We start from the raw sequence: 25,943 nt of genomic DNA, 5'->3' as shown, positions 1-25,943 counted from the left end.
TGAATTTAGGATCACCTTGTGACAGAAGGGGCAAGACCTGATATGAAATCATGATGTACAGAAATGAAACAAAAAACAAACAAAACACTCACAAAAACAAACTGCCACTTGGACACGAAAATTTAACTTTACTGACCTGTCAGTGCCACAGTTTCCAGTTAAGAAATTGCTGTATGGAAGCTGATGGAGCTTCTTTTCATCTCTAGCTTGTCGCAGGCCATAAAAAGTGATGCTGTATGCTAACAGTAGCAGAACGAGGCACATGATCATATTTAACAGGGACTGTATGATTAACGGTTCTCTCATAAAGCTTTGACAATCTCACTACATTTAAGTATGTTCTACTACTCAATGCAAAACCAGACATTAATTCTTCAGGTTCATTTTATTAGCAATGATGAATATAAATCTCTTACGAAAATATTCTTAACATTTCAATATATAAGAATAGTCTATAAAAATATACTACTACATAACAAAGCCAGTAACTTCTACAAAACATATAATTCAATATATATTTAACAATAAACAAGACATAGTAAAAATCATTTAATTAATGCTGAGGGTATTTTTACCCCCGTTTTGTCAAACAGTAACTCACATAACATAGGAAATTACTCATTCTGATACACAGAAGTGTTATCACCATAGAAGTCTATGTATGTTCCACCCTGAAGTTACCTGCACCTGCAGGAACGTAAAGCCATGACTTTTCTTTGGATGGACAGGCAGTTATGACCACAAAAATATTCTGCTGGTCACTGCAACGTCCTGCTGAAGAGAGTGTTCCACATCTGCTGCCAGCATTACTAACCCTGACCCCATGCAGGGACAGAGATCATGCTCCTACGACCCTTGTGGGGCTGGTGCCACAGATGAGCATACCATGGTTACCATGGTAGAGAACTGGAAAACTGACTTCCTGGTTAATTAACACTCATTGGCAAGGAAATAACTTAAGAGGCTACCTCTCTAGAACTAAACCTTCTTCCAACAGACAGCTCTTGAACAAAAGCTCAAGGGAGAGAAAATACTACAGGGCCGGGGGAAGTGTTTGTACTGAATGATGATCAAGGGTAGTACTATCTATCTTGTTTTCATTTACAGGAAGAGCCATCTTAGAACAGTTTTTGGAACTGGGAAAAAGCCTAGTTTCAGAAGAAAAAGGACACGTTGAACTAGTCATTTCATTGATGCTATTATGCTGAGGTCACTTCATGCCTGGTGTTGGACAAATGCAGGAAGTCCATTTTAATTACATAGCCCGCCCTTGCCTACACGATTGACTTTGCCAAATTCTTAGTGTAGGTGTATGCAGACAGCTTTTAGAGCACACTTTGACAACCAACGTAACCTGAAACAAACAGGCTGCTGCACAGTGACAGTACATAACTTTTTCAGCCAGCTTTCTATAGAACAGTCAGGTATACAAGGCTTTAAGGCTGTAAAGTCCCACTGAAGACAACAGATGATTACAGTGGTTTGCATAGTAAAGAACATAAGAAACATTCTGTGATGCATCAGTAACAACTAAACCTTTTTACCCTGTGCTTAGGTGCAAAACAATCAATAATAATTATTACTCTTTCTATTCAGGATCCACTGAAATCACTACACTGCATTAACGTGTTGAAATTCAAAAGAAACAACTTTATGGCATAGCAATTGCAATGTAACAATATTCCATCATATCACAAAGGAAGGTCTTTCTATTAGAAAAGTAAATTTATCAAACTTAAAAATACTGCAAAGATCACAACAGGACATTACAGGTGATGAACATTAATAATATATTTCTGACTAAAAGCTCAGAAAAATAACATTTGACCCTGAGAAAATTGCTGTATTAAAATGCTAAAAAAATTTTTTTGAAATTAAAACTCTATTAGAAAAAAGTAAAACTAAGAATCTGAAAGGATCAACATTCAGCCAGCTTCATTTCAGATTCTCAAACTGTTAAGTTCTGAATAAAAAAAAAGCTTGACCATCTTAATGTGATTGTAAGAAATATTTTTCATTAAAAAAACCCACCAGCATTTTAGGGTATTCTCTTCAAGGCTTCCAACTAAATTTTAGGGTTTTAACCTACATTTGAGAGGAAGAAAAATCTAAAAATTGAAGTGGTTGAAAAAAAACCTTAAAGCTTAAGTGTCTTCCATTCCCAATATCATCTAGAAAAGCTAGTTATAGAAGCTAGCTTGTCATACTTTATGACTAGAGAAGCCCTAGTCAAGTTCTTCATTCTCACACTAGTTAAACAATTCTCTAAAAGATGGCTCAAAATCAAAATAATGTTCCAAAAAACACAATGGCCTCTAACACAGGATCTTATTTAGATTATAATTATTTTTAACAACTTAAGTATTTAGGAAGGTTTAAGAACAGCAAAAGGAAATAAGTAGATGGAGCCATAAGAAAACCCTATAGATTTGGATAAAGAAAAAAAAAATCATTTGGCACCACAGGTACGGAAATATATCAGAAGTGTTTCCGCAAGAACTTGACAGAAAAATTACCAATCACTGTATTGGGTTGTTGATTTCACGTCAGGTTATCTTCTACACTTCCTTATGTATTAAGGGCAAGAAAACAGTCCTTTCTTCAGTAGGGTGTTCTTCTCCACTAAGTGTAAACAAGATTAATTGAAATAATACAACCTGAAGATTTTTTATATAAGCTTCCACATTATTTTTATTCTGTACTGACAAATCAACATTTGTATGTTGTACGAGAGGAGATCTAGGAGGGACCTTATTGCTCTGTACAGCTACATGAAAGGAGGTTTTAGGCAGGTGGGGGTCAGTTTCTTCTCCCAGATAACTAAAAAAGGACAAAAGGATACAGCCTCAAATTACACCAAAGGAGGTTTAGGCTGGGTATTAGGAAAAATTCCTTCACTGAAAGGGTGGTGAAGCATTGGAACAGGCTGCCCGAGGAGGTGGTGGAATCACCATCCCTGGAGGTATTTAAAAGACTGGTAGATACAGTGCTTAGGTTTAGTGATAGACTTGGCAGCCCTAAGTTAACGGTTGGACTTGATGATCTCAAAGGTCTTTTCCAACCTAAATGATTCTATTCTATGATCTAATTCCCCTTCCTAATGTTTTCACACTCTAATCAAGCTCAGGCTACTCTGGTTTTGCCCTCTCTGACAACCTTACTAAACAGTTACATAGCCAGATCAGCTCCCAGGGCTAGCTCACCACAAAACCACGTAAGCACAAGCACTGAGCCAACGGGAGGGAGCAGGACTAGCTGACAACCCAGATTTACATCAATCTGAACTGCTTTGGAACCACACCTTTAGAAGTGTCAACTCAAACACATCCATATTAAATGTGAAGTTAAGCAGTAAAAAATGCAGTTTATTTTCCTTCCCACCCCTGAAACCTGTTGCAGATGGCTCCTCACATCCAGTGCATCCTGAAGTACATACACATTCCAGTCCTTAAGGACACAAGTACCTAGATCTGCCCTGCCAGGATGCAATGCTTATTGTCAAAAGAAAAGATATGTGACTAGACATCTGTAAATCAAAATAAGAAAATATCAGCCAACTTTAGTGATTTTGTAAAAAAAAAAAAAAAAATCAAACAAAACCAAAACCTACCATGTATCAAGTCTACAGAACACAGCATTCTCTTTTAGAAAAAAGCTAAGGTGAGCAAAAAACTGACAACCACCTTATGATACAAAGGACCAAATAAAGATCCAAGTCAAAATTTTCTTTAAGCACTACTGAGACAAGACCCAAAAGTACGTAAGACTCCATTTGGGAAAATCCCCCTTCCTGAAACTAAATATATATTCCTCCTCAAACATGAAGGACACTAAGAGCATTTTTCTTAATATTTGTTGCTATCAAGATAAAGCCTATAAAAATGAGAAGATGTGTAAGAAGTGACTAACTGCAGATTTAAAAGGGCCATGTGGAGAAACGGGGCTGAAGATGCCCACTAGCACTGCCAGATGTAGTGTGGCTCACTCCACATCTTAGAGATGTATATCCATAGCTCCACCACCCCATCAAGCTCTCCTCAAGTCTGTTCTGCAGAATCTCTGCTATGACCTGGGCCAACCTTCATTTCCTGTGAAACTGCAATTACCCTGCACTCTTTCAAATTCTCATGAAACAGAAAAATGCTTTATTGTAAATCCTCCAAACTTTATGAAGGCCAAGACGACTTACACTTGGTCTCATAAAGAACTTTTGTACAAAAGAACCTAAACAAAAAGGGTCATAAGCAGCATTTAAAATAATCTATATTAAATACCTAAAACCTATAATCTTTTGCATAGAATAAAGAAAAGTGCAGCTACAGCATAACATTCCATACCACAAGAAATGGCTAATTTACGAGTGGCATACAATTAACTGTTGTGTCTCATCACCGAGACTGCAGCAACTGAAGATGTTTATTGGGAAATCACATTGAAAGAAAGGGATTAGGTTGTTTCATTATGTCTGTAAAAGAAGTGCAAACATTTTAAACTATTTTTTAAAGAAAGCAAAGCTGATAGATAATTTGCACAAGTTGATTTTCTCTTGATACTGGAAAGATGAAATAGCCTTTTTTCTTTTAGAATCCAAATTAAAAATAAAACCCCATTTGGCATCTGTTTTGTACAAAAAAAAAAATAATTAGAAGGCTTGTAAATGTACAAGCTTTATCTGTTCTATAAAAGTTGGATGTTCATAGGATTATAACTCTTCGTTCCCTTCTATCTTTTATACTGCAACCCCTCTGGTAATCAACCAGAGAACAGTATTAAGTAAGCCTAGGAGACTGATTTCCACTGCTCAAAAGAATGGAGAAAGGGTCTAAGTGGAGAATCAGGAATTCTAGGAAAATGAAAGCCAAAACACTACTGTCCACTTTTGATAGGAAGCAAGAAACTTTTAAATATCTTTCTATTTCTTGTATCTGCATGCCTACATATGAGAAAGAAAAGCACATACCTAATCAGTTGTTAAAACATCCTCGATTTTGTTTTCTTAAAAAAACCCAACAACTTATTTTATTGGCTGTAACTTGGTACTACAATTTGGTAAATGAGATATTTTAAATAAATAAAAATAAATATTGTATATATATGTCAAGGTTGCTTGTTTCTGTAATGAATTAGGTGTCTGTATTGTTAGATTTCATTTTGTTTAGCTTTTTTCAAGCTTTGTCGCCACTTACGAATGGCAGTTCCAGAACTACTGGCTACTACACAAAGGGCACCACCCACAGTCCACCAAGTTGGCAGATGATTGAGAAAAAGAATTTGTAAAATAAAAGCAAACACCACATCCATTGTTTTCATTATGGCTACAGGTCCAGCTTTCTCTATCTGTAATGCTTTTGTGAGAAATATTTGACCCCCTAACCCCAACAAGCCTATTAATATTAGAAGAACCCTATCTTTACCACAATATGGTAAACGCCATTCATTCAAAACAAACAACGCTATAACACAGCCAATTAAACCAATAACTGCATAATACCAAATTGACAAAAAATAATGCACAGATTTTCCCACCTTCCTTAGTATAACAAAAGTTGAAGCTGCAGATACTGTGCTTGTAATTGCTGCTATAGTTCCTTTAAGATGGTCTGTGTAACTTCCTTCAATTCCCGTTACGTTTGACCCAAACAGAAACGGTGGTCTGGCAATAAGAACCACTCCAGTGATTGCAAAGAGGGTAAACAGAAGATCCCAAATACTGTATTTCTCTTTGAGAAAGATCCATGCCAGCAACGATGTAAAAACAGGACTGCTAAAAGTTATAACAGTGGCATCAGCTAGCGGCATGACTTGGAAAGCGTAGTAGAGAAGAATCATTGCGCTAGAGCCAAGGAATCCTCGGAAGAAAAGAAAAATTCTTTTACCTTTTGGTCCCAAAAACCCCGTTCTGAAAAACAGAAATGACACATTAATGTCACTGGCTTGCTTATTTCATGACCAACATCCAATTACATTTAAATATACACACCCTTCTAGACTGTACACACCTTTCTGGATGAGTGACTTACAAAATACCAAAATATTTTAAACTGTTTTACCACAGACCAGTTTATTCCCACCCCCAATTATATTCAGATTCCAGAACCTGATCTTCTAGCTATTAACTCTTTGCTTGCAAAATAACCCAAAACTGTCTACAAATTACCTCCTATTTTTTGAGAACACTACCTAATGGAAGATCGATACATTTCACATAATTCCTGTAGAAAACCCTACAATTCAAGGAGTCAAAGATTTTCAGTTTTCTGAATTGTATTAAGATACTATCAACTAATAAAAAAAGCACTTATGCAAATGAAGTCCAAATTAAAATTATCTTGCAATCTGATTTAACTGAGTGATAATTCTAGATCTACTTTTCAGAAAAAACTTTCAATTTAAATGTTTGCTTCACTTACTTGTAGTATATTAAACCAGGAAGAACAAATGCCATTTGGAAAACACATCGAAATGCACTCACTTCCACTGAATGTACATCATCTATTTTTTTAAGAAATAAAGAGGCCACTGAGAAAAGGAAGGCAGACAGTACGGTATAAAACAGCCCAAGTCCTGGACAAGCAGCTTTCTTCTTTGCTCCTGCAACAAATAAACTCCAGTTAGTAATGATCTATTAGAAGATTTCTTAGGTCAGGCAGCTCTACATACTCCAGTGCTCCATACAGTTGTAGCTATTCTTGTGGTAGAGGACAGGGGAAGCAAAAGAAACATGCAAATACTACGTGTATTTACCAGACTTCCCCTGAAAATGCATTTCACTGACCACTAAAGGTCTCCTTTTTTTTCTTAAAACACAAGACAAGAGATGAACTCTTAACACTTTGGATACAAAACTTCCCACGGTTCTATATGACTTAGCAGGCTTTACTCCTCAGAGGCATCAGGCTAGTTTGGATGATTCACTATAGGGCTAATAGTATGATTCTGACCACCACCCAAGGACCAAGAAATACAACTGACTGCAAAATGGTCCATGGTCAGATTCTGAAACACTGAAAATTACTACCTTGGGAATTATCTGATTATTAAGTAAATTAAGGTTCATAAGCAAAAATTTAATTTCCTAGCTCACAATGTAAAAATTGTGTAGAGAACCTCATTTTTGTTATACTTCATGCTTATCTTGCAGTTAAATCACCCTAAATTTGACCTAGACCCTCTGAAGTTTTACATAATTTTTATCTTTCTATAAGAATCCAAATATTTTCTCCAAATAAACATCAAATACACATTTTTAAGCAGAAGAAATTGAAGTGACTACTTTTAAAATATCATAGGCCTGCTTAACGTACTGATATCTACCACAGTTCCATGAAGACCTCAGTTTCACCTTATTGTATGCTTATTTATCAAACTTTCTCTTCCTGAAGTAGTTGTAGTTTCCCAAGTCTAATACTTTCTATTCAAGCTTCCCCATTCCCTCAGGCTCTATTCAGGGACATACTCTTCCTCGTTCCACCCATCTCCACCCTCGACAATTTAAAAAAAAAAAAAAAAAAAAAGGCATGCAAGCAAGCAGAGAGGGTGAACTGCTGCTGACCTCAACACGGTCTCCAAAGAAACCAGCCTTTTCCCTTATTGCTGTGCTGCACAAGAGGAACAGTGTTTCCACTGAACCTAGAGGTGAACACCATGGCAAAGAGAACACATCTAAATATTTGACTGGGATGTTACCTCACTCTCTCTTTTCTCTCTGTCTGTCTAAAGCATTGGGAGTTACCTTTTCTGCTGGAACACCCTCTGAAGGTAAGAGTGAGAACTCCACGCACCTAAGGCAGTGTTCGCGGTGTTCTCACATTAGCATGGAAGCCAGTGAGCCTTAGGACCTCCTAAAATATCATCAGCAGGGCACTGCTGTGAGTTGCTTAGCAACTAAATATGGTTTTGCGGGGGGTTTGGTTTGTTTGAGGTGTGTGGGCTTTTTTAAATTAACAAAACTTGTCACAAACCATTTTGATTGTCCTTGAGATCACCACCAAAGGCTGAGAAACTGCATCTTACTGCCTGGGAGCTGGGACTGTGGGCTGACACAGCGTGTACAGCATTGGTTCTGGCTTTAACAGTTCTAGAGACCCAGGCTTTACACCTGCAAGCAGAATTTTAAGTAGGCAGAAAGGCTGTTCTTCAAGGAATCCAGCCACAATACACCTGAAAATTAATGTCAGTTTCTACTAGAAACATTTCTGTTTAGCAACAGCCACTTACATAAAAGTTACTATAAAAACTACCACTGACTGACACTGCAACGGGACATTCAACAACTACGAAAATGAGTAGATTTTTAAAATGTCCATTAATTATGTAAGATGCTAATCCACGGTCACACAACAAAACCACAAAATCAACAACGCCTCTAATACAAAAGCAAGAGGCATCAAGACTGGCCTGTAACTGAAACGGGAAATCCAAGTGCAGGCTGGCGTACGGATGAACACAGCACAAACAGATTAACTTTTACTTCAGGCATGATAGCTCGTCTGATTACTATAGAACAAAGCCAATCTAAATAATGGAAGTGTTGAAATGGAAAACCAATCAAACTAAACCAAAGTAAGCTGAAAGGATCTCATACACAGAACTAAGCTTTGGATTTGAAGGAGCAGAAAAAACAAAAGGAAATCATTTTTGTAAGCTACCCAACGTACCATGCCTATCAGAAACAGTATCTTGCAATACTAGAATTTAAGCCATCAGCCTCTCACATTGCTAAAGCATGTACCCAGTGTGGTAAGAAATGTTTTAGTTCCTTTTAAAAGTGAAATGGTACAAGTTCTTCCACCAAAAACAAAAGAGTTGCAGTTCTGAAGAAGTACTTATTTTGAAATATATTGTAAGAAGTTAGGTTAAGATAACATTCCCACCCCACAAAATATTAAGCCTCCAAACACTAGCCCTACACTATCAAAATACTCAAGTATTCATGGTTTTTTCTTAAAAAAAAAATAAAAAGTGTAGCAGTCTGAAAATAAAAACAGTTTTGAGTCGTACCCAAGTCCTCTTTTCTGAGCGGCTACAGATTAGAGACTTGGTTTTCCAATTTTATTCCCTGGCCATCTCCACACGTAAGCCTTTCAAACAATCATCCACTCCTGTTTTAGGTCCTACTCAAATGCCTCCAGCCACACATCGTTTTCTGTGTAAATTCTTTTTGTTTGCATATTAATGCTACGCTTTCTTTCAAAGAGTTTTTATACTTGCAAAACACATACACTGCAGAAAATCACGTTTCTCACGTGCACGCATCTTGAGTAGCAGAGGCAGACAAGTACGGGCTATGGGGAAGGCGGTCAGTGAGAAGACGACTCTCCCAGCCCTTCAGGAAAGCCAGCGAGGGGTGATGGGTTGCTCACCCCGCAAGCGGCTGAGCAGCGCTCTCACTAACCTCGGGCAGTGCCAGGAGCACAACAGCCTGCGCGCCAGCTAAGCGTGGTCACGCAGACTGGATCTAGGCATGATTCATAAAGTTCAGCCACTGACTCACAAATTTTGCTTGGATAGACTACCGAAAGAAAAAAAAAAGGGGGGGTGGGGTGTTTGGTGAATAAATGCAAGTTTCTCAGGATTTCAGGTATTTTTTTCCCCGAGTTTTGCCTCAGAAGTGATACTAACATGAATTTTGCAGGTGAACTACACTCTCTCTTCTGGCCTCTCCACAGCCCACTAGCTGAGAAAGATTGCCATCTTACCCGTTTTCTGCTGGAAAGTCAATTATGGTCTGTATTTAATGACAAACACGTTTTCAGTGATGCTGAAAAATGACACGTGCTAAATACCCCAGATAACAACTTCAAAAATTATTTGTAGGTGGCGTTTATGTTTTAAAAAGCAGCAACATTTAACTTACAAGAACACGTCACGCATTTTGCAGTAAGTTTGTGGCTTTAACGATCCAGCACGTCCCAGAAACTAAGCACGGACTGAGACAGAACGAAGCGTGCTCACAGCGGCGTTATAAATTGAGACCACAACAGATCATAATCCAATTAAAATTTTATTAATTATAGCAAGTAGAATATGAGCAAAAACAGCGCTGGACAGCAGGGGAGTCTGCGCTCCGCCAACTGCCGTACTGAGCAGTTCAAACAGTCCCTTTTTATACATCTTTACTTCCGTGTTCAGGAAGTAGTGGAGGTACTCTGCGCATGCTTCAGTTGTTGTTAGGGGGTCATTTTCTGCCTCCTGGTGGTCGTTGAGGCCGAAGTAAGAAGTCTTCCTCCTTTGTCCCATAGTTGACCCCTCACTCATATGTCCTTATATGGGGTTGTTTGTCCTGTTTCTATCGGTTCCTGGACATCTGGTGGTTATCTTATCTTGCACAAGCGGTATCTGGTGGCTGGTTTAGTTTGCATAAGCGATTTCGTATCTTTTGCTGTCCGACCTTTACATTGGGCTTAACATAAATCTTAATAAACAATACCCTAGTCCATAGTTTCTCACAATCCCCCCTTTTTCTTTTTATCCTATTATTGTCTATTAGACGCTACTTTCATTCTCGGCACTGCAAGCAAACCTTTTTCCACAATCCCAACATTTATCATAACACTCACAAGGTAATACCTCACAATTACAATAGGCATAGTTCTCACGTGGCATAACGCATTCACAACAATCTTCATCCTCATTAATAGATACACTCTTATATTTTGCCCCAGACCTCGTAGTTAAAATAAGCAATTTAGCTATGTCAAACCGTTCTTTAATAAAATGTAAAATATAGTGTAATATACAAGGCCCAAATATAAGTCCCAGAATCAACATAATAAGCGGTCCTGCTAAAGCAGACAACAAAGTGGTTAGCCAAGGTGAAACATTAAACCAGTTTTCATACCATGGCCTGCCCGCCTCACGATCCTTCTTACGTTGATCTAACCTTTTCCGGAGTTCAGACATGGTGTCCTGGACTACTCCCGTATGGTCAGCAAAAGAACAACATTCTTCATTGAGAGCTACACATAACCCTCCTTCCTTTAAGAACAATAGATCTAATCCTCTTCTATTTTGCAGCACTACTTCTGATAAAGACTTTACTGAAGTGGCTAAATTTTGGATAGATTGTTCTATTTTTGCTAAATCCTCATCTACAGCCATCTACAAACTTCGTAATTCCTGACCTTTTACTAGGGAGGCTATGCCTGTACCTGCTCCAACTCCGCCCGCTATCAGCAGTGTAGCTAGGGTTACCACTGTAATTGGCTCTCATTTTTGTCTATTCAGGTCTCCCTCAAAGTGGCGTAACACCTCCTCAGAGGTGTGATAGATCAGAAGAGGAACAATAATCACCTGTACGCAAAACTGAGATTGATTAAACACGTTTAGGGATAGGCAAGGCGTTACTCCGATGTCTGAACAAACCCATTTAGCTCCTGGTGTCGGGATAGCCCATTTGTCATTTTTGACTCTTGTGTTTCTCTATATTGGTGTTAGTGACTGTTCGGTTGCGCAAAGGCTGATACTTTTCGGGCACTGTACCTATACATTTTCCTTGACCTGTTACTAATTGAATAGTAATTCCTTGCGTATGGTTCCTCTGGTCATCCCATGGGCATTCTCATGGGTTTGAACCATTAGACCATTGAATCCTACCTGGTTTTCCAATTGCCTCAAAATATGGTGGTTTAACATTATAACATAACCAGCATTCCTCAGTTAAATTTGGTTTGCTTTCATTAAGGGCACGATAAGAGGCTTGCATTAGATTCCATAAGGGGTTTTTGGATTCTGACAACTCTAGATCCCTGGATAAAGAAAATTCAGTCACAGTGTCATTAGTTGTTTCCGAAAGGGAGTCTGGAGAAGGGGTTACAACAATTACGGGGGCAACCTTTTTTCAGAGGAAGTGGGTGGATTCAGGACCAGGTTTGGTCCTACTGGTAAGGGATCGTGTGGAAGCTTTTCCTTTATTACTTTAATAAAACCCCCTCGGTCTGGCCCTGGTTCTCTGATTCTAACTCCCCACATCTTTCCTACTAACCAACTATCATCTGTAGGACTTGATATATTTATTTCCAGATATTGACAGTTTGATGAGTATTGTCCCCCTAATATATATCCATTGTAAGTATATGAAGGTGGGTTACAGCCTTGGGGTCCCCAACTAATTTTCAAATATTTATCATTATTAATTCCCCATTCTAGGGCCATTGTTTCACATCCCCAGTATGCGCAATAATAATGTCCAGGGTAATTACAGTATTCTTTCCCTGGATTAGAGGCAGGACAAAAATAAGTTGAACTTTTATTACCTTGCCATCCTTGTCTTTTGCATACAGGAGTGAATTGCCCGATTAGTTGACATGGAGTTACGTTGAATGTTGGGCTGCCAGGTCCTTGAAATTCACCAACGACTTGGCTTGTATCTAATTGCAATAATTTCCAGCTCATTGGCTCATGAGGGTTTCCATCTGCTTGGGTTATTATCAATAACAGAACTAATGGCATAACAGGAAAAAGGGTGTCTGTCAATTTTGCCAATTTAAGTATATTTTTACCAGTCCTGGGGAAGTTCGGCCATTGCTGCTTTTGTGTCCCATTGTTCTGGTTCTTTTCTCCACAGTTTGTTCCTCCTCTGCCTTGCCCGTCGACTCGGTTGCTTCGAGCCACGGGGTGTACCATCTTCTCGGCAGCAAGGGGATTCTTCAGGAGAACAGCTGTTTCGGGCTTTCTGCCTGTTTACATAGGCTTCCCACTTTGCAGCTTTAACTAATGGGGCAAAGCAAAACACGGTTAGTACTTCCCTTCTGCACTTTATAGCCAAGATTTCAGCTATAAAGGGGACTGGTTCGTTGGAGTGGTAACAATAATATTGAGGGTTTATTCCTTTGGCAAAAATTTCCCACCACTCATGGGATTCTCGAATAATTTCTTGTTTAGACTCTAATTGTTTTAATTTCCACTCAGTGAGAGTTCTTTGGATTTTTCCAACACTGTGTGTAAACTCCTATCGGAGGGTATCTACATTCACAGTGTGTCCACCATTTATCCTGGCATACCTTACACCTGAAACAAGCAAATGGATAACAATTGCAGTTCAAATTATTACACCTAATTCGTGTATCTAGAGTACATATATTATTTACATCAGCATATCTTCTATATTCAATATTGTGTGGTTGCATAAGTTTAGCACTTTCCTTCAACACACTTTGTATGCTTCCATATATAATAGATAAAAAAGAAATAATTATAGCAAATATAAACAGCAATACACACTTTATACCAAAAGGCAATGCGGCAAAATAATCAAATAAAGTCTCTATCATTACGTTATCTTTTCAGGGTTATCTTGGTGTCACCTGGAGTACTGATTACTTTCCAGTGGGGTCTCGTCACTGGGCCTTTAATGCGACTGGCTTGAGTCCATCCACGCTCAGCAGTCCGGACAGCTGTTTCTTCCACTATTCGAGATGACCCATCTATGAAAAATATTTCTCCATGTTGTAATTCCTCTTCTTCTAGGTCTGGTCGAATTCGTGTTTGTTGTTCAATCGTTTGAAGACAATCATGTACTAACTCAGTACTTTCCCCTGGGTATAGAAATTCTGCAGGGTTAACCGCTCCGATAGTCCTTAGGGATAGTTTTGGAGATTCTATGAGTATTCCCTCATACTTTAATAGTCGGCTATCTGTAAGCCATTTTTCTGCTTTTTGTTGAAGCACCCCCCTTATATTATGAGGCGCATATAGGACAACTTCTCCATTAAAGGTAATACGATTCGTTTCTTCAAGTAATAAGGCAGCAGCAACAATGATTTGTAAACAACTCGGCCAACCCCTGCTCACAGGGTCCAACAGCTTTGATAAGTATGCCACCGGTTTCTTTTGTCCGGCCCATTCCTGAGTTAATACTCCGAATGCCGTTCCTTCATGTATGTTAACGAATAAATGGAATGGCTGCTTTAAATCTGGGAGGCTTAAAACCGGTGCTTGACTTAGCTCCCTTTTGAGACTGGCAAACTGCTCTTGATCCTGAGGGGTCCACTTGGGTATTTTGTCTTTAGACAGTTGTTCATATAAGAATTTAACTTTAAAGCTGTAGTTCTCTATCCATTGCCTACAATACCCAAATAGCCCTAATGCCTGCCGAATTTGCCTCTTAGTGACAGGCATAGGTAATTCCAGAATTCCTTTAATGCGCTCTGGATCCAATATCTTCTTGCCGTTAAACAAATAATGCCCCAAATATTTCACTTTTTCCTCCACAAATTGTAACTTTTCTTGTGATACCCGTAGTCCCTTTTGTGCAAGAAAGTTTAGGAGTCGAATGCTTTCTTTTCTTACATCCTCCTTATTATTCCCTGCTATGAGCAGATCATCTACATACTGTAACAGCACGTTTCCCGTTTGTACCTGGTATTCTTTTAAGAGCTCTCCCAGGGCCTGCCCAAACAGATTAGGGGACTCAGTGAACCCTTGGGGGAGCACGGTCCATCTCAATTGCTGTCTACGGCCTGTCTCTATGTCTTCCCATTCAAAGGCAAAATAATCACGGCATTCTTCTGCCAGTGGACAGGCCCAAAAGGCATCCTTTAAATCAGCCACACTATACCAGGAGTTATGGGGTCCTAGCTTGCTTAGCAGTGTGTATGGATTTGCTACTACAGGGAACCGGGTGATAGTTCTTTTGTTTATTTCCCTTAAATCATGTACGAGCCGGTATTTCCCATTTGGTTTCTTTACAGGCAGAATGGGAGTGTTAAAGGGTGACATACAAGGCTCTAAGATTCCTTGTGCTAACAATCGATCAATTTCTGGTTTTAATCCTCTCCGTCCTTCTAGGGATATGGGATATTGCCTTACCCTCACAGGTATGTGGGGTTCGGAAATTTGGATTTTAATCGGTGGGATTTCCAGTCTACTAATTGTGTCCGGAGAGTACCAGACATCGGGGTTAATTTGTTTTTGATCATCCACGGTCAAAGGATAAGCAGACACCGTTAGCTCTTGATTTTTCACTTTAATTTCTAATTGCAATTCAACAATTAAATCTCGTCCTAACAGATTAAATTCTGCTTCAGGGACGAGCAAGAGTTCACCCATTCCAAATTTATTTTCAGTTTCAAATACCACATTTTTGATTTTGCTTACTTTAAAGGGTTCTCCTTTTGCCCCAATTACTTGTACTTTTTTTCAGGGGAAGCTTTACATCCCTCAGGTATTTGCCTAATAGTCGATTTCTCAGCTCCAGTGTCTACTAAAAGGGTGAACCCTTGTTTATGGGGACCTATTTTTAATTTTATCAAGGGCTCATGATGACTCCGGTCCCCTAAGGTATAGAGCCCCTGACTCTCCTATTCCATTTTCAGTATTTCCTCATCCCTGATCCTTTCTCTGCAATTCTTCTTTATATGTCCCTTCTTTCCACAGTAAAAACATCTCTGTTCCTTCTTTACTACTACGTTCCCTTGTTTCGTTCCAGCAGACCTGTGTTCACCAGTCCGCCCTTTGCGATCCTCTCTGACCGCTGCTACCATCATTTTTACTTGTCGCTTGCTGCTCTCTTCTTCCCGCCTTACGTAGACTTTCTGAGCTTCCCTCAATAATTCATCCAACCCTCTATTCTGCCAGTCTTCTAACTTTTCAATCTTCTTTCTGATATCTTCCCATGATTTTGCCACAAACTGAGTTTTGAGGAGCGCTTACCCTAAAGGGTCGTCTGGATTTACCCCAGAGTACAGCTGAAGGGCTTTCCTCAGTCGTTCCAGCCACTCAGTAGGGCTTTCATCTTTCTTTTGCATTTCATTAAATGCTTTATTGATATGCTGGCCACGGGGTACTGCTTCTCTAATCCCCTGAATTACTATAGTTCTCAGGTCCTGCATATGAGTTCTATGCACCGGATCCTGATTATCCCAATTAGGTTTTTGAAGTGGCCATTTAATATCTGCTTGAGGTCCCTGGGCATGTTAAGCATCCCACAGTCTCATTCCTGCTCGTCTAATCATAGCTCTTTCCTCAGTAGTAAATAATTGACCAAGGATAGATTACATCTCATCCCAAGTATAAAGGTTTGGTCCCAAAAATTGGTTTAATCTTTCTGCCACTCCGAGTGGGTCCTCAATTAAGTTTCCCATCTCGATTCTTTTAAAATCTCGTAGGTCAGCCGAGTTTAGGGGTACGGAAATATATCCGATCACAGGTTGAGGTCCCCCCATGGGTATTACCCTTAGGGGGTATATCTGAGCTGCCCCTTTTTGACTTCTAGTTACGCGTCTAGGAGGAGGGGGAGACCCTTGTTCCGACTCTGGTGGGGGAGTGGGCGCTCTGGGGACCTCTGGAGGGGCTGCGGGAGCAGGAGGAGGAATGTAAGGAGGGGGGGTTAGAAGGGTTTCGTCTAACTCTTCCTTCTTTTTTCTTTGTTTAATTTTTATTTCATTCAGCGGGTAAAGTCTAGCTCCCGGTCTTTCTAGCTACACTTCCGCATATTGACTCTCCTCCGGGTTAAGGGTTTTTTTTTTTATTATTAACCCAGAGGTTTAATTGCTGTCTTACCCAATCTTCTTCTGACCCATAGACTGGCCAAAAGACATTTTTAGAAATCTTCTTCCCTCCCCATATCTTAGTACAATATTCTATCATCTTCTGCTTATCTTTCCCTAGGGTTCCAGGGAAATATCTCCAATTGTCTAAGATATATGCCAGAGGGGTATTCTTAGGTACAGTGGGTACCCTTCCCATGGGAGTCGAAGGCTTGCTGCCCTTCGCCCCCATCTTCTGGAATATCCACAAACATACACTCACTCGCTCCCCTTGCTCCTGGCCCAGTCCCTCGCGGGAGATGGGAGACGCAGTACTTAAGAGTCCACACTCGCTTGGTTCAGTATATCGAACCTCTCACTCGTTATATTCCAGGAAACCCAATCCCGCCCAAACGGCAAACCCGCGAACAAATTCGCAATATACTTACGCGTCCTGCGTCTTCGTCCGGACTCCCGTGCACAGAATTTTATGGGATTTTACCGGTTTCTCCTTTGCTCATTATTCTAGAATTTAGGTTCGTCGGTAAGGTTGAGGTAGGCTGTCGGTCGCGGGGCCGCGGATTGTCGCGGGGCGCCTCCCCGGAGGACGGAAGCCCACCGTTCCTTATCTGAGTCACGGCACCAGGAATTGTTATAAATTGAGACCACAACGGATCATAATCCAATTAAATTTTATTAATTATAGCAAGTAGAATATGAGCAAAAACAGGGCTGGACGGCAGGGGAGTCTGCGCTCCGCCAACTGCCGTACTGAGCAGTTCAAACAGTCCCTTTTTATACATCTTTACTTCCGTGTTCAGGAAGTAGTGGAGGTACTCTGCGCATGCTTCAGTTGTTGTTAGGGGGTCGTTTTCTGCCTCCTGGTGGTCGTTGAGGCCGAAGTAAGAAGTCTTCCTCCTTTGTCCCATAGTTGACCCCTCACTCATATGTCCTTATATGGGGTTGTTTGTCCTGTTTCTGTCGGTTCCTGGACATCTGGTGGTTATCTTATCTTGCACAAGCGGTATCTGGTGGCTGGTTTAGTTTGCATAAGCGATTTCGTATCTTTTGCTGTCCGACCTTTACATTGGGCTTAACATAAATCTTAATAAACAATACCCTAGTCCATAGTTTCTCACAGCAACTAAATATGGTTTTGCAGGGGGTTTGGTTTGTTTGAGGTGTGTGGGCTTTTTTAAATTAACAAAACTTGTCACAAACCATTTTGATTGTCCTTGAGATCACCACCAAAGGCTGAGAAACTGCATCTTACTGCCTGGGAGCTGGGACTGTGGGCTGACACAGCGTGTACAGCATTGGTTCTGGCTTTAACAGTTCTAGAGACCCAGGCTTTACACCTGCAAGCAGAATTTTAAGTAGGCAGAAAGGCTGTTCTTCAAGGAATCCAGCCACAATACACCTGAAAATTAATGTCAGTTTCTACTAGAAACATTTCTGTTTAGCAACAGCCACTTACATAAAAGTTACTATAAAAACTACCACTGACTGACACTGCAACGGGACATTCAACAACTACGAAAATGAGCAGATTTTTAAAATGTCCATTAATTATGTAAGATGCTAATCCACAGTCACACAACAAAACCACAAAATCAACAACGCCTCTAATACAAAAGCAAGAGGCATCAAGACTGGCCTGTAACTGAAACGGGAAATCCAAGTGCAGGCTGGCGTACGGATGAACACAGCACAAACAGATTAACTTTTACTTCAGGCATGATAGCTCATCTGATTACTATAGAACAAAGCCAATCTAAATAATGGAAGTGTTGAAATGGAAAACCAATCAAACTAAACCAAAGTAAGCTGAAAGGATCTCATACACAGAACTAAGCTTTGGATTTGAAGGAGCAGAAAAAACAAAAGGAAATCATTTTTGTAAGCTACCCAACGTACCATGCCTATCAGAAACAGTATCTTGCAATACCAGAATTTAAGCCATCAGCCTCTCACATTGCTAAAGCATGTACCCAGTGTGGTAAGAAATGTTTTAGTTCCTTTTAAAAGTGAAATGGTACAAGTTCTTCCACCAAAAACAAAAGAGTTGCAGTTCTGAAGAAGTACTTATTTTGAAATATATTGTAAGAAGTTAGGTTAAGATAACATTCCCACCCCACAAAATATTAAGCCTCCAAACACTAGCCCTACACTATCAAAATACTCAAGTATTCATGGTTTTTTCTTAAAAAAAAAATAAAAAGTGTAGCAGTCTGAAAATAAAAACAGTTTTGAGTAGTACCCAAGTCCTCTTTTCTGAGCGGCTACAGATTAGAGACTTGGTTTTCCAATTTTATTCCCTGGCCATCTCCACACGTAAGCCTTTCAAACAATCATCCACTCCTGTTTTAGGTCCTACTCAAATGCCTCCAGCCACACATCGTTTTCTGTGTAAATTCTTTTTGTTTGCATATTAATGCCACGCTTTCTTTCAAAGAGTTTTTATACTTGCAAAACACATACACTGCAGAAAATCACGTTTCTCACGTGCACGCATCTTGAGTAGCAGAGGCAGACAAGTACGGGCTATGGGGAAGCCGGTCAGTGAGAAGACGACTCTCCCAGCCCTTCAGGAAAGCCAGCGAGGGGTGATGGGTTGCTCACCCCGCAAGCAGCTGAGCAGCGCTCTCACTAACCTCGGGTAGTGCCAGGAGCACAACAGCCTGCGCGCCAGCTAAGCGTGGTCACGCAGACTGGATCTAGGCATGATTCATAAAGTTCAGCCACTGACTCACGAATTTTGCTTGGATAGACTACCGAAAGAAAAAAAAAAGGGGGGGTGGGGTGTTTGGTGAATAAATGCAAGTTTCTCAGGATTTCAGGTATTTTTTTCCCCGAGTTTTGCCTCAGAAGTGATACTAACATGAATTTTGCAGGTGAACTACACTCTCTCTTCTGGCCTCTCCACAGCCCACTAGCTGAGAAAGATTGCCATCTTACCCGTTTTCTGCTGGAAAGTCAATTATGGTCTGTATTTAATGAGAAACACGTTTTCAGTGATGCTGAAAAATGACACGTGCTAAATACCCCAGATAACAACTTCAAAAATTATTTGTAGGTGGCGTTTATGTTTTAAAAAGCAGCAACATTTAACTTATAAGAACACGTCACGCATTTTGCAGTAAGTTTGTGGCTTTAACGATCCAGCACGTCCCAGAAACTAAGCACGGACTGAGACAGAACGAAGCGTGCTCACAGCGGCGCTGGCGAGGATGGCCAGGGCAGGCGGCTGCCGGCACTCACGCCCCTCTCCCCGCTCGCCCTGCCAGCAGGCACCCCTCTCCACCCGCACCTGGCGAGCCTCACGCTAGCGCTGCGGCGGCGGGAGCCACCGCTTTCCCGAGGGATGAGCGCTACCGCCGGGATGGGAGCGAGCGGTGCGCGGCCCCCAGCGCCCTGCCCGCCCGCCGCGGGGTCGGCCCCGGCCCAGCCGGCGCCACCGGGGAGTCGTGCCCGCCGCTGCGCTTCGTTTCTCGGGGGCTGGCCCATCCCGGAGAAGGAGGAGGAGGAGGAGGAGGAGGGCGCGGCCTGACGCGCTCGCAGCGGTCGCGCTGCGCCCCTCCGGGCGCCAGGTGTGAACGCTACAGCCGGGGCCGACGCGGAAGCGGCGGGGAGCCGCCCGCGGGCAGCCGGCGGCGGGGCGGACTCAGGTGCCGGGCCGCCCTCTGCGGCCGCCCCAGCTCGCTCGGCGCCCCACCGCCTGCGGCAAGCCCCGGTGCCCTCGGGGCCTCTTCCTTCTCCGCCCCGCCGGCAATGTCACCCCGAGAGCGGGCAGCCCGGCCGAGCGGGCCACCCCACCCCCCCCGCCCCGCCCCGCCCCGCCTGCCAGACTCCCCGTCCTCACCAGGTGCCCCACAGCAGCGCGGCCGGGGCAAACCCCAGCAGCAGCCACGACCGCGGTGTTCTTCGGCGCCCGCCGCCTCCATGCCCGGCGCCGGGCACAGGCAAGGCTGCTCCGCATCCGGACCGTCCTGCCGGCCCAGCGGCACCTCCGGCTCCTTCCCGCCCGCTGCCGGCACAGCGGCGGCCTCGCCGCCCTGACACGGCACCATGAGGACACGGGGCCGCCCGCGACGCTGCCGGCCGCTGGCGACCCGCCGGGCACCTGGCCTCCTGCGCATGCGGTGCCGCCGCCCCGCGCCGCCCGGCTCCCCGCCTGCCCCCGCCCCGCGGGTGTGCGGCGCTCCGGGGCGCGGGGGCGGCCATGCCAGGTCGCGCCGCAGCCACCCCCGCGGTCACGGCCCCACCTGGAAGCAGCCGGGTGGCCGGTCCGCCTCAGATGGCTGCCCGAGCGCCCGGCGGGGACCGAACCCCCTCCCGGGGCAGGAGGCAGCGCCCCGCCGGCTCCTCCCCGGCGTCCCCTCGGCCCGCGGTGGCCCCCAGAGAGAGACGCGGCGGGCGGCGGAGGGCGCTGCGCGGGCGAGGGGCCTGGGCCTCGGCGGGGCTTGGCGGGACGAGCGAGGCCGCGGCGCCTCGGGAGGGGGAGCCCGCACCCCGCCGGAGCGGAGCGGAGCAGGGCCGCAGGGCCGGGCCGCGCTGCTGCTGAGCCGCCTCCCGAGGCGGGGCGCCGGCAGGGGGGAAACGGCGGCGCGAAGTTACCGTAGGGGCGTTGTTGCGTCATTCGAGCCCCTGGAAGAAAAAATGAGTAGCCCCTTTTCCTTACCCGTCATCGAGTGCAGAGAAAGAGCAGCAGAATAAATGAAAAATGTACAATTCTTCCCTTTTAAGCAAGCTAAGCTATTATCAATAATTAAAATAGGAATTTCTATTCAAAGAAGAGATATATGCTCACGTTCGTCTTTTAGCGGCATGAATTAATCCGTGTTTATTTTTAACAAGGGGAAATGTAATCTATACCTTCAGCAAAATGTGTACTAAATGATAAATACAAGCTATTTAACACAAACTACTCCAAGCTTTCCCTCAAGCTACTTCACAAAAGCTATTTCAAGCTTTCCTTGTCTCTGACATAGCACATTGTATAGCCCATGCTAAGCCACCAGAGGCCATAAGTATTTTATTATCTCAGAGCTAGCATTTCATTAATATGACCAGTATTACTTCACAAATTTCTTAACTAAAAATTAGATGTGTTATGTTGACTACTAAAAAATAGAAAATTAATAAATTTGACGGTTTGTGTTGAAATCAGGATTATTTCTAAAGATTTATGTTATCTGAACCCCTCTTGCTATAAACCAAGAAAATAAGTATCTGCTGCACTAGATACAAACATCTTTCATCAAAGCTCCTATCAGCATAGTCCTCTGCAAAGGCTATGGTGAAAGCTTGTAAAGTCTTGCCTCTGTGGAGATGCAAGGGCAGCTGCAACATCCCACAAAGGGGAGAGAATCAGGCCAGCAAATTTCCCAGACACCCTTAACAAAGTTACTTTTGCCTGATGCACTTCCCTGTCCCTTGGAGTTGGGTTTAATTTGGAGCAGGAGATGCAAGTAAACCCGGCAGCCCTCTGCTCTCCCACTTACACTTCTCTGTACTCCAAGGCCGCTTTTACAGGTCACTGCTCCGTGAACCAGCCACACAAAGGCAGAGCTGTCCTTCCCCAGAGCAGTCCTGGTGAAGGACAGCCGTGGAGCCTGCCTCTCGCCAGCCATCCTGGGGTGGTGGTCCCGCAGGTCTCTAAGAGGAAGGCCTGGCCGGTCCGGCGGGCAGCGAGCATGGAGCAGGCTTGCAGCGCACACGCACCCCCACACAGCCTGCCTTGCCGTCACTGCGCAAGTTACCTCTGCCGTCCGCAACAGCAGCAGCAGCTGGCTGACTTGAGTCTCCAGTGAAGAAAAAACAGAGGCCAAACAGTTAATCCATAGTACAGGCACAGAACAACATCTAGTGAGTTTTTATGATTTCTGGCTATTTGTTTATATACTTGTTAAAAATTTACAGACTAGGTATTTATTTTATAATACTGCCACTACAGAACCCAAAGTAAACTTCTGGAGTGCCACAGTGCCAAATCCTGTGCTGTTGAGAGTTCCAAAGAGACTCTGCAACAACCCCCTCTGTGCCCCCCCATGTCTGGCTTCGAAAGGGAACGTCTAAGGGCAGTGTTTGTTTATGCCAAGATACATAAAGTGTTCTGTTTGCTCCTGGTCCAACTGCCAGGATTATCTCGGCTTGAGAGTTTCCAAGTTCTGCCGGTGAGGTACAACCCTCCTCTCTAAGGAGAGCACTTCCAAAATGACAGAGCCGTTGCAGCTGCCCAAACTAACCAGCAGGCAAATGTAATTTGCAGTCACGCTGCCCTAGATTGGAAAATTAAGTAGCTGCATAAATGTGACAGGTCAATGTTTTATGCAGCCCTTTCAAGTACAGATTAAGCCTTGTCTGTGTAATAATTGTTCTCAGAACTAGCTGTTCCTTTCTCCAGCCCATTGCCAGCTTGCAACCAACAGTAGAGCAATAAGGACCTCCTATAGTGTCTACCCCGAGTGCAAAGTCTGTAAGAAAAAAACTTTAGTGAACCTGGGCAATTTGACCATTGAAAATTAAATTGCAGCACCAGCTGCACTGGCCTTTATCTGGTTTCCATAACATAAGAGCAGAAAGGGAACCACCTTCTCCTGTGTAGTCACCACCCTCCACACAGATATTTTTCTTGGGTTACTCTCTTCAAAGGAGGAATATTCCCATCCTCATCCAGAATTTATGCAGTTTTTTTGACATTATAAATGCTAGGAAATAGCCAGTGTTCCATCGCATGTTGAGATACAGACCTTAGTACTCAGTACTGCAATGAGTTGCTGGTCTGGCTCCATGTGCCTGGTGAGGGATCTTTTGGTGTTTGCTTTCCATCCCCCTCCCTGCAAGTGCTGTCTCTGACTACTCAGAGTGGCTTTTCAGAAACTCCAGTGGGCACAAATGACAAAGCAATTACATGAGTTTTGTGGAGAACCGTGGGGGTTTTCTATGAGACTGTAAGAACTTTATCCGCTATCACATAATTTCTTTTATCCACTGCTGAGATATCCTAATAAGCTTTTTAAAACACTGCTGCCTCTTGGAGGTTTAGTGAGAACTAAATAATATAAGCCAAGGGAGCCCTGGAACTGAACTAGCCCTTCCTCGCCTCACCTAAGGACAGCACTAAGGGCTCTGCAGAGCGCCGGCAGAAAGACAGCAGGCTGGATTCCTGGGCACTGCACGTGGAGCACCCTGGTGACATCTATCCCAGTTTGGTCTTAACATAGCTGTGCCAGCACAGTTATGTACTACTTAAGCTATAAAAATAGTAGAAGATTTAAATCAAAACAGCAGTCTGTATTGATGGCTTTTATTCTGCAAAAATGCTCATTCTGTAAAACCACTCTTAAGATCTTGATTTGGGATTTAAGTTGTCAAGCAGTAAATTCATTAAAACTAATACAGGCTAGGGCAAAGGAAGTAGCACAATAAATAACAAACTTGCATTTGTTCCTTCTGAAAAGGTTTAACAAAAAATTCATAAGAATTACTTTATCAGCTTCTGAAATGGATCCAACTCTTAAGTGCATTGTAATAACCATTTACCTCTGCACCTGAATGCCATAAAACAAATGATTATTGCAGCACCAAGGAGTTTCATTGTCCCGGTCATTCATTCAAACTTCTGGTCAACCCAGAGTTGTTTGGGAATCATAGAATAGCTGAGGTTGATGGGCACATCTGGTGCCTTTAAAGGTTGTCCAGTCCAAACCCCCCTGCTCAAAGCAGGGTCATCTAGAGTTCAGGACTGTGTCCCTTGGGGTTCTGAATATCTCCAAGGATGGAAACTACACCACCTCCCTGGGAACCTGCTCCAATGTCCAGTCATTCCCACAGTAAAAAAAAAAAAAAAAAAAAAAAAAAAAGAAAAAAAGAAAAAAAGAAAAAAAAAAGAAAAAGATTAAAAGTAATGAGCTCCTCCTGTAGACTCGCAGCCCAGTGAGGATGTAGTCCATGTGAGCTGCTGCAGCTCCATCAGAATTCCAGTGCATATCTTAGTGGGGTTTATGTCCATTTGATGTGCTAGAAGAGACGTATTTTTCAGCTTCCCTGTTAAGATGGATGGTGAATGATACCCAGTTTTGCTATCACCACAAATTGCTTCCACATGTAGATATACAATTGTTGGACAAACATTTAATCTCGTGTCAAGGAGTCTGTTCAGAGTATCACAGTCTTCTTCCTCCTGAGATAGTGGTTGTACTGAATAGGACTAACAGAATAGGAGATAGGCTAAGACATTGTCATAATCCTGCAATTATGGTCAATATAAAGGAGAGATCCTGGGGCTGTTTATAGTGGCGTTTTTCAGATTGCACTATTAGCAGTTGCTGTTCAGGAGACTGAAAGTATTGACAAGTACGTTCAGGTAGATGTAAGGAGTATACGTAACAAAAAACTTCTGTGGTTTTCAGAATGAAAGACTGTTTCTTTTTACTTCTGAAAAATTGAAAAATAATGGATAAGCAGGACAATATTCAAATTCTGCTTCTATACTTGTTAGTGTGCTTTCAATCCACTATTAAAGGTGGGCTGCTTAGCTGGCTTTGGTCACATAAAGATCATGCATCATTGCTTCCATCCTCAGATGGCTTAACTACACTGCTTGCTAAGCAATCAAGTCTCTGGAGCTAGTATTCATGGGAGGATAAATTAAAAATAATTTTCCATGTACACTGAACACTGTAAGCTTAGTGTTTTCTTTCTTGTATTTCACATAAACTTCTGAAGAGTTTATGCAAATCTATATGTTGATCCTTAAATTAAAAATACTATGTAGTTTTTTTGGTTCTCTTTAGGCACATGGAAAAGGCTGTCATTCTAATACATCTTGAACAAAATAATCTTTCATTTTAATCTCATAATAAAAAAGCTATCTGATTCTTTCTCTTCTTTTTTTTTTATCATTTTGTGTCCACTGAAGAACGTAAACACCTAAGAGAACCAATAGAGTGAACTTTAGTAGCTCACTGGTAGACGAGAACACAAACGGTCGTACTGGTTTTGTTGATCAGAAATGTATTTGCCACAGGGCAAACCACTGTAAGTTCTGTAAAGCGCAGTGGCAGGCAGCATTCGGCATCTGCCCTGGTACTCACTTGCTGTCTTCCTGCAGTGAAGTTTTACAGATTGTTGTTATCATGTAACAAATATACCATACTAAAAAGGCATAATGTACTGAGTTAAACTCAATGAACAGAGTTTTTAATGGTAAATGAATATTTATATGCCCTGTGTGCTTCTAACCCAGGTGCATACACATATATGTGTATTTACTTCGTTTATACTGTGACACTGTGAAGGTAATGAACAGAATTCCTACATGTTTTAAACTAGCAGTGCTTGAAAAAACATGCATCATCAAAGCTATTACTTCTACTTCTTTAGGAGAAACTCTATGTTGAATATAAACTTGGCAAAGAAACCAATGCGAAAGCCTGAATTTGGAAAAATCTCCTTTCTGGCATAGAAGTGTGG

At 42.3% G+C, this 25,943-nt stretch overlaps 1 protein-coding gene across 1 annotated transcript; it reads right to left on the bottom strand.

Annotated features, from left to right (window-relative positions):
• Positions 1 to 366: 366 nt before the first annotated feature.
• Positions 367 to 21,010, bottom strand: SLC35G1 (solute carrier family 35 member G1). The gene is made up of 3 exons (XM_055720640.1): positions 20,329 to 21,010; positions 6,411 to 6,591; positions 367 to 5,899 (listed from the first exon to the last, which is right to left on the bottom strand). The coding sequence occupies exons 1-3, from the start codon at positions 20,603 to 20,605 to the stop codon at positions 5,140 to 5,142; spliced, it is 1,218 nt and encodes a 405-aa protein (XP_055576615.1). The 5' UTR covers positions 20,606 to 21,010; the 3' UTR covers positions 367 to 5,139.
• Positions 21,011 to 25,943: the final 4,933 nt, after the last annotated feature.

Source organism: Falco cherrug, chromosome 9 (assembly GCF_023634085.1).
Source record: "Falco cherrug isolate bFalChe1 chromosome 9, bFalChe1.pri, whole genome shotgun sequence".
NCBI lineage: Eukaryota > Metazoa > Chordata > Aves > Falconiformes > Falconidae > Falco > Falco cherrug.
This window is presented reverse-complemented; position numbering and strand designations above follow the sequence as displayed.

Bases quoted from the DNA above. Each gene is read 5' to 3' on its own strand.
- SLC35G1 (XM_055720640.1), bottom strand. From the start codon at position 20,605: ATGCGCAGGAGGCCAGGTGCCCGGCGGGTCGCCAGCGGCCGGCAGCGT. The intron at 6,592-20,328 runs GTGAGGACGGGG...TATTTGTTGCAG, and splicing joins GCGCTGCTGTGGGGCACCTG to GAGCAAAGAAGAAAGCTGCT. The intron at 5,900-6,410 runs GTAAGTGAAGCA...TCTGTTTTTCAG, and splicing joins CCTGGTTTAATATACTACAA to AACGGGGTTTTTGGGACCAA.